The sequence below is a fragment of the Clarias gariepinus genome, chromosome 4, assembly GCF_024256425.1.
Source record: "Clarias gariepinus isolate MV-2021 ecotype Netherlands chromosome 4, CGAR_prim_01v2, whole genome shotgun sequence".
Taxonomy (NCBI): domain Eukaryota; kingdom Metazoa; phylum Chordata; class Actinopteri; order Siluriformes; family Clariidae; genus Clarias; species Clarias gariepinus.
In genome coordinates this window covers 10,674,162-10,683,792 of record NC_071103.1, presented here as the reverse complement: position 1 = coordinate 10,683,792, position 9,631 = coordinate 10,674,162, and the positions used below count along the sequence as shown (strand labels likewise).

At 34.5% G+C, this 9,631-nt stretch overlaps 1 protein-coding gene across 1 annotated transcript; it reads right to left on the bottom strand.

Annotated features, from left to right (window-relative positions):
- Positions 1-821: 821 nt before the first annotated feature.
- Positions 822-7,383, bottom strand: aqp10a (aquaporin 10a). Its single transcript, XM_053494156.1, has 6 exons — positions 7,187-7,383; positions 3,526-3,652; positions 3,228-3,365; positions 2,942-3,060; positions 1,781-1,998; positions 822-1,689 (listed from the first exon to the last, which is right to left on the bottom strand). Exons 1-6 carry the CDS (start codon positions 7,295-7,297, stop codon positions 1,518-1,520), a joined length of 885 nt encoding a protein of 294 aa, XP_053350131.1. The 5' UTR covers positions 7,298-7,383; the 3' UTR covers positions 822-1,517.
- Positions 7,384-9,631: the final 2,248 nt, after the last annotated feature.

The window sequence follows — 9,631 nt, the reverse complement described above, 5'->3', positions numbered from 1 at the left end:
ATTCGACCGGAACAGAGCATGAGGGTTATGTAAAAAAAATTCTGATTTAAAAAAAAAAGAAGTTAAATCATAAAAGTTTATTCCCATCAAACTTTCGAAGAGCATAAACTTATCTTTAAGAAGGGCCGGGTTATCCAGGGCATGACTCTATCGATATTTTATCCTGTTTTTTAAATTAAACTATCTTTCTGTTAATAAAGGGTATTTCAAGATTCCTTTGTTGCTGGGGCCTTCCAGCCTCAGAATGAACAAAAGTTCGCCTCTTTGAAAATATGATATATATATTTTTTTTCACATGTAGCCATGCTTAAATACGGAAAGAAGTAAACAAGATCATAATAAAGTCATAATAAATAATGGCAACAAACATTTGTGCATACATTTTATCATGAAACAAATTCTTTAATATTAATTAATTTATTCATAATACAACTCAACTCTTACTCCATCCCTCATGTTTTAAGCAATGTTTTTTTTAGTTTGTGTTTATTTGAAAACATCTTGTGCAGCCATCATAAGCAATTGTATCCCAATCAGCTATTTTAACCGGTAACCAAATTTTTATATATTATAACAAACAGCACAAACACAAAAATATCTCTAACCTTAATGAGCAAAAAGAGAATGACACAGAGAAGCAGAGGTGCAGTAGCATAGCAGGTTGCATTTCTAGCTTCTTCCTATCTCCCAAAGACATGCTGGTAGTTGTATTATCCCTGTGTGTTGTGTGCCCCTAAGTGTGCATGTTAATGTTTTTATGCAGCTTTTCTGCAGTAGACAGGTATCGCCACCTCATGTCCAGGATTAGCAAAATATTTACCTTAAATCAATTATTAAAATTTTATAAAAATGAATGAAGCATACCTCTTCAGTAATAAAAATGCAAAGTTCAGTTGGCTCTGTAGTGAATCTCTTTAATAAAGCATAGGTTGAAGGAAAAGTTAGTTTCTTATTCTGCTTCTACAAAGTGCTGCATTTATTAGCTTAGAAGACATGATAAAATATATTTCAAAAAGATAAATAAAGGTATAATTTACAGTAGGTTGTGTAGAAAAGCAAAGTTGAGACTAAAAAGGGACAAAGGGGGTTTCAATAAAATTGTGGAACTTCAGTAACTTAAGTTGCTTCCAGTATACTAACCGCAGCTAAAGTTGTATTGTGGCCAAACAGTTCCACATATTACATATAAAATATCATACAACATCTTATTCAGTGCAGCTTGAAATAGCTTCACTCATTACATGTCCTGTAATTTATCACCTAATCAATGTAATAATTTTGATAAATATGCAGATGTTTATGGATCCAATTCCATAAACCAATTCCATATTCCAATTTAGTGCTATACTGTATATGAATAAATGTTGCCATGCTTGTGAATAAATGTGGGTGTTTGTGCATGTGGGATGCCCTGCATTGGACCACTCCATAAACATCTGTTTCATAATCCTGAAAGATAACCAAAAACTGGAAGCTAAATGGAAAAAAAATATGTTATGATTTGTTTTGTTTTTTAATTACAAGGCAACCGCTTTTAAATTAATTTCTGTGTTCTGAGATTGGCAGTCAGCTGTTTCTGTATCAGGGTCAGGGAGATGCCACTGAATGAAGACTTGGTAGAAAAAGCAGCCCAGCAAAGCCCCCAACAGAGGAGCCAGCAGCGGCACCCAGAAGAAGTAATCATAGCACCTAAGTGAGTTACAGAGACAAAAATGTTTATCAGTAATGGGGTACTATCAAATCGAGATCAGAATCTAAGGTACAACAATCTCGGACTTACGTGAAGACTTCAGTGCCCCAGCCTGCCGTGAGAGTGAAGAGCCGTGGCCCAAGATCCCTTGCGGGATTTATGGCTCCACCACAGTTAGACGACATGGACATGGCTATTCCCAAAACAACAGCTGCTACAATGGGTGGGAGCAAAGCATCAGGTGCAGGTCTGTTCCTTTTATCACTTAGAGGCAGGATACACAACAGAAGTGTAGCAGTACCAACCACCTGCCCATAACATCATAAAAACAGACGAAAATTTTTGTTATTTTTGGACAATATCAAGGCTTTTGTCATATCCTGCAGCCAAAAGTACTGCAGCCTTTAGCCTTTAGCATCGAGCATTTACAGTAGGTAACTGATCAACAAGATAGAGATGTTTAAATCAAAAGTAAAAGATGATGTAAAGGACAAGCAGGGTAAAAAATAATGCAGATTATTTAACTGACAACTACTGTAATTATCTAGCAGTTCATGAAGAGTGTAAAAGAATATGTTTCTGAGATATACAATAAAATGAGCTTAGCAAGGCAAAAATACAAGAGGCGTTCAAATCAAACCGGGACTTTTGATTGCGCAGAATAACAGAACACAGTTTCAAGAGTAAATCTATCCCGCGCTGCACTAATGCACTTATCCCAGTATTTCACTAGTGCTTGGATGCCATTAAATTAAAAAGTTTATCAATATACTTAAGTCATCAGACTGCCTGTTATATGTCTGAAAAACTGGCCTCCCAGGAACTCCTTTAACAGCCCAAACATTTAAAAATGGTGTGGGTTGAGTTTAGGAGTGTATGGGAATGTGGCATTAACTCCCAGACGAGTTTCTGTAATGTGCAAGCAATATTTTAGTGAAAGATTATGTGTTAAAGACCCACAGGAAGATGTGTCTCGCCACATGTTATTCACTTTTCAATAAAGTCTTCTATAAATTTTAGTCAATTTTATGCCTTCATTCACAAATTTCCAGTTTGACTTGAATATCTTCTCTATTTTGGGTGGCCTCCCAAAATAAATTTTATTATTAACTTATGTGATGTAATCACTTTCATTATACAGTATGTGACTATATTGTTGACTTTATATGTGAACAATTCTGCTATTTTGTTTCATAGTATTTGATTGCCTCCCAGAATATAACTTAACATAATTCAGGCTTTTGCACTTACCTGGTCAAAGATGTTTGTCGTCAGGGAAGTCCCCGGTGTGGGGTAGGTGGCAAAGATTGATGCAGTTTCATTCGGACCGTAAGCAGTCAGAACTCCACCACTGTATTTCATTATAGCATCTAGAGCAAAGAATACAATATAAATTCCTAACTCTCTAAAAATTTTTATGAAGAAACAAAAGTGTTACCTATATCGTATTTGCCAATCAAGAATTTGGAGAGTAATTTTTTTAATGACAATTTGATTAAAAAAGCCATGGTTGCTTTCGAGGTGAATGTGACCTCACCATAGTACATGATGTAAACAACTGCAGAGGCAAGATAGGCACCAAACACCTGACACAGGGAGTAGGGCAGAAGGCAGTGCCAGGGAAGATCACCCAACACACAAAAGCTCAGAGATACTGCAGGGTTCAAGTGAGCACCTAAATGAGGAAGGATGGGGAAAGAGGAGAGGGTATAAAGATAAGGTGATAACCAGTATTCTAGAACTTTTAGAAGTTTCATAACCGGGAAATAATAATAATAATTATTATTATTATTATTATTATTATCATTATTATTATTATTATTATTATGTCTCACCTGACACCCCCATGGAGAGGTACATGGCAGACATTACCCCCACAGCAAAGCTCAGGTTAGCCGACAGATACTGCCCCTTCATCTCATTGCCGGTCTTCACCTGAGCTGCTCCAGAACAGCCGAACAGCTTGAGAGAATATCAAAATATTGAAGAATAAAGAGAAGCTACCGCATTTAAACCACTAAAGGTTAATGAGTGTGTTGTAATTAAACAGCAACATACTGTAAGTATGCTCATATAACTTATAATAAATGCATATTTGTTTTAAAAAGAAAGAAGAACAAAACATTATGTCATATTGATCATTTAAACGCTTGGCATATTTGCTTGGCAAACTGTAAAGACACACTACTGTGCTTGTCTGTGTGACACAGACATCAAAAAATGAGCTTGTAAGAGTTATTAGAAACAGAATTGTTAATAAACATGTAAATGTAATAAATATGTTGTTTTGGAGATGCACATATAGTGTTGAAATAAAACAATAAAAACATATAAAAACTTCAGAAAATGAATTTATTTATTTATTTATTTATTTATTTATTTATTATATCTACAAGGGCCACTAATGTCTTTGTCTTTAATAAATGTAACTCGTGTGATTTCTTTAGGGTTTTTTATTTACTTTTTTATTATTTTCATAGTTTTCCATAACAGGTTCTATTTTGTTTTATACCACAGGACTGTTCAATTTTAAAATTGAATTGATTTGAATGTTTTTGGAGTAATAGATCAGAATTGTTTCAATTTATTTCAATTCAATTCATTATTGTCACAATGCAGCTTTAAAGAAGAAAAAAAGGAAAATTCATATAAAATGTTTGCGGAAATGTATATAAATCAAAATGATCAGATTGTCTTTGCAAAATGATAGCATATACTGTATACTGTATAATCAACATTTTGTATCAGTGAGAATTGAAGCTGTAGTATTCAAGATTTAGGAGCAAGCCATACTTTCTTTTCTTATTTACTTTGTGAGAAAATGTCACTAGTGTCAATAACTATTGTAAAAAATAATTGATAATAATTGTTCCAAAAATTGTTCCAAAACATTTAAAGCAACTATATAGTTGTTTTCAGTAAATGAAAACACTATGAATGTTGACAAATTGCTGTAGAATATGATATATAATTTCAGGTGGAAATGGCCTTTGTAATTTATTTTTTTCTCCCAATATCTCAAAAATATTTTACATCCAGTACCAAATTATAAAATGTAAATCCCAACAGAAATAGGTTAGGTAGGTTTATTTGTTGTGCAGCTGTTTTTTTGTTTGTTTGTTTGTTTGTTTGTTTGTTTGTTTAAACTACAGTACACACAATTTATTTACTTACTACTTACCCCCACAAATAAAATATGCAAATTAACAATACAGTACATTGATTAACATAGAGATGCAAGCCGTGCAGTTAGACTTTCAATTGGCTTTTAACCAAAGATGAATTTACTTTCTATTTAAACATAGTTCGGCCTAACCTTAAAATAACCAACTGTCAAAGCCTGACTCGAAAAACTTTAGAGTTAATATGTATGTAAAGTCTTGAAAGCTATTACACATTTAGGGAAAAAAAATACCTAAATCCAGGAACCTTAATAATAACTTGCTTGTAACTCTATGAGAAGATCTAATGGCATAACTGTCAACATGATATGAATGCAGATCTTTATCTTTCACCAGTATGCAATCACTTGCACAGTGTGCACAAATTACATGCTATGGTTAAACTTCATGAGATTACAGCATTGTGGATAACAGCTTTTGCATAAGTGAGCAGGGGGGGGGGGGGGGGGGTGTTCACGGTGCCTGGCAACAGGAATAAAGGTTGTTGAAGTTGTTCTTTAACACTGAGCTGCTCAACAATGTGGATTTATATGCACATGCAGCAAAGGTTAACTAGGACAACTTATCAGTGAAATAAACAAACCCAGGCTCATAGACTGCATTGAAATGTTAAACAGAATATGTACAGTATAGCATATACAGTATACAGTAATATACTACAGTATATTTTAACAATATCGCACAAGAGGGAGTGCTGTGTAGGGTGTAAGTTAGCGTCTCTTGTTCCACACACTAAGTAGTGTGAGTAGTAGTAAGTATTTACTGATTTGGAATTTAGCTTTGTGTTAGAAGCTAGTTCACGTTGTACTTTACATTAACTGAAGGCTTTTAGGACTCATTTTAAATATGGAATTTTTCAGGCAGCCGCAGGTATCTTTTTCCTTACTGCAGACCTTACTTACTTACTTTTACACATGCTGGCAACCAACATTTAATTAACGATTGTTATATTAAGTGATACATATAGTTAAATGTCCCAGTGCTGTTATGCTCTATTATCGCCACTCGTGAGATGCCTCTTTTTTAATCTGACTCCTCTGTCAGAACCAACTATATATTTACTCACACACACACTCACTCATCATTTACAGTATACCGCTTTATCCTGTATTCAGGGTCATGCGGGGGCCTTGTGCCTATCCTAGAAGGATTAAGGCACAAGGCAGGGTACACCCTCTACAGGGTGCCAATCTATCGCAGGGCACACACATACACAATCATTCACACACTATGGGCAATTAGGGAACACAAATTAGCCTAATCTGCAGGCCCTTGGACTGTGGGAGGAAACTGGAGTACCCGGAGGAAACCCACCAAGCACGGGGAGGAACATGCAAACTCAGAGAGATGGGAATCAAGCCTGGCCGGGAATCGAACACGAACCCTGGAGGTGCAAGGCGACAGTGCTGACCAGTACACCACAATGCCGCCTACTGTATATTTATACACTTTTTATTTATGGAAAGCTTTACTCATTACTACTACACTACTAAATGTTTTACTGTTTACAGCTCATATTATGTGCATTTATTTTACTTTGAATTTATTGGTCTGGCCTGTGTATTCTTATATCTTACATAGTCGGGGCCTTACAGTTAATATTCTTGACTGGATCTGACTACCTGAAGTTTTTATTATATATTTCTGTAGTTATAGATTTTGAATATTCTGATATGGAGAAGGTAATATCTAACCAGCATGGTATCTTACACACACTGGCGCACAACTGTTATAATTTTTTTGAAGCAAAAGGTATGTTTTAATTGAAATTGGCTTCTTCATGGAGGGCTCCTCTGTCCTTTTCTTTGGTGATATACGGTCTTAATATGAGGAGACCTTGGCATGTTGCCCTCTTTATCTATTGGAAAAACTGTTACGTTTTTATAATGATCCATAATGGGAGGTTAATGATTTTATGTACTCAGTGATTATTATACCTGCCATATCTTAATATGTGGGTAATCAATAACAAGAATGCATTACTGCCACAAATCAACTAATTGTGGAAACATAAGCTGCAGAAATATTTGGTATTCTAAAAAAGGTGTCATTATTTTAGTATGAATTGATAAAGCTAACATTGCTAGAAAGTAGTTTTGGGGGTTATTTTAGTGTAATTTTGTTGCTGCATTACTAAAAGCATTAACAAGTTTTAAATTTTAAAAGTTTGTACACTGCACATTTTTTGGACATTTATTCTCTGCCCTTAAGGTTAGAAATAATTTTTTTCAAATCAACAACAAAATCTGTGCAATTTTACATATTGTGTTGCATGATTCAAAATAGGATTGTTTGAAGTGGAGCTCAAACTCACCAATAGAACAAAGGTGCCAATGATCTCTCCCAGACACTGTCTGACTAAGGTGTTGTGTATCTTCATCCTCATCATCATTTTCTTCACACGGCTCACTGGGCTCATCTGCATGTCTCCAGCTGTCCCTGATGCCTCTCTGCTGTTCTCAGATGTTGTAAGGTGAACAGATTTTTTTTGACTTGCTCTTCTTCATGTGATCCAGTACACTTTGTCCTCCATTGCTTTGATAAATGTAACGTCATTAATAACTTGGCATACTGAGTTCAGAAGATAAGATAATGTGTGCTTCCCCTGAATTTCATCGAGGTAAAGTAGAGAGGGATCATTCAGTCATATGGGGATATATATATATATATATATATATATATATATATATATACATATATATATACATATATATATATATATATATATATATATATTTAATCTATATGCTATGATAAACTTTTTACAACAGTTTTTAAAATTCCAAATAAGAGAACTAAACCATACACACATTAATTTATAATACACTACTGTACTGTATATGGCCACCTGATTGTCTGTCACCTGATCATCGCACCTGAATTTACTTGTTTATAATCACATTTCAGATTTAAAGTCTTTTTGAAAGACCTACTTTAATAGCAAACCATACTTTACACTATTTCAAATTGGTTGTTTATGTAACAACCTCAGCAGCAACCTCATTTCCCCTCTCGTCTCTTCCAGCCACTCAGCGTTCAGCATCACCAGCAGTATACTAATCACTGGCCTGATTATCTGTCATCATCTGCACCTGTTTCTCACTGGTTCATGCCTTAAGTAAGATGATATTTAATGCTATAATGATAAAGATGCCTCTGTGTGGTGCTTAACAAACAAAAAACATTCCTCTGAAACTGGTCAGACTGGTCTGGACTAGACTGGAAATGAGAGCCAAAAACGTACCAAAAAAAAGAGCCTGGAGAGCTATTTCCTAAGACTACATGAAAAAAATACAAGAACACCATTTTTTTGGAAGCAAAATATTAAGAAATGAGAGGTGACTATACTTCATAAAGTAGTAGTCTTAAAACAACATTTAACATTTAATTAAACAGCATATATATATATATATATATATATATATATATATATATATATATATATATATATATATATAAATTAGAGAAAACATAGGCCTTGTATATAATTGTACTTTTATGACTTTTAAATTCAAAACATAAGTGACTGTGTAGTGTATAAGTAAAAATCTCTTTGTCCACACACCAAGAAGTGCCATTAATCAGGGATTTGAGGTTCAGCCTAGTATCAGAATATAGTTAGTATATATATATATAAACTAGTCTTGCGTTAGCCATAAATAAAACAACACGGACGGTTCAGGGGCAATTCACAATCACTTTACTGAGCAGTAACTGGGAGAAATAGTGTTGTTTAAGATAATATAATGTTATCAGATGTGTTTCCTTGCTGAAAGCGCTTCCATGACTGGTTTTGAATGTGGGATTTGACAGCCACCTGCTCTCCCATCTTTTTCCGTAGACTGTACTGACTTACATTCACCCAAGCTGGCAACTGACAGTTAATCATCAATTGTTAGATTAAGTGATATGCTCTATTGTCACTACTTGTGGAATGCATCTCATCTAATCTTATTACTCTGTCGGAACTAACTGTATATTTAAACACTTTCTGTTTATGGAAAGCTATACTGGTTACACTAGTACTGCATAAAATATTCAGATCCATCAATTAAACCGATTCATTATACATTGAATTCATACCTGTGGTAGTCTAACAAACCTGGGCTTATCAGTTTATAGTCTGTGATACTATGGATACAAACATAATTTATTACTGAAATATTTTCAAGTAATTGGAAACTAACCGCAGTGGAATCATGGTAAGATTTATAGATCTATGATGGTCGCTTTACAATTTGAAGTCTACAGAACTGATATATGAACTTTACACAAACACACTACATGCATTGTATTTGACAGTAGAGAAATAAATATTTGGCTAATGAGAGAGATCAGATAGAATGTCCAAACTGGTTTGAGCTGAAAGGAAGTTTACCGTAACTCTAATGAAGCACATAATAGCTTCAGACTTCTATTCTTAGCAGATAGGAGTGGAATCTGATTTGTTCTCTTGCTGTTGTATCTCATCCACCTCAAGGTTCAATGCTTTGTTCATGCTTTGGTTCCCTTGGGGATAATGTGGAGACAAATTATTCTTGACTCTAATATGATTATTGCACACTTTACAACACTGCTGATAGCTAATGAGTTACAGTACATATAATAAACATTATTAACAATTAGCTGTGGGAATGTGCTTGAAGGAACATTGCAGTGCAATAAAGTTATTTATTCATTCACTACCTGAAGGCAAAATGATCTGTCATAAAATACGCACACACACACACACACACACACACACACACACACAAATATA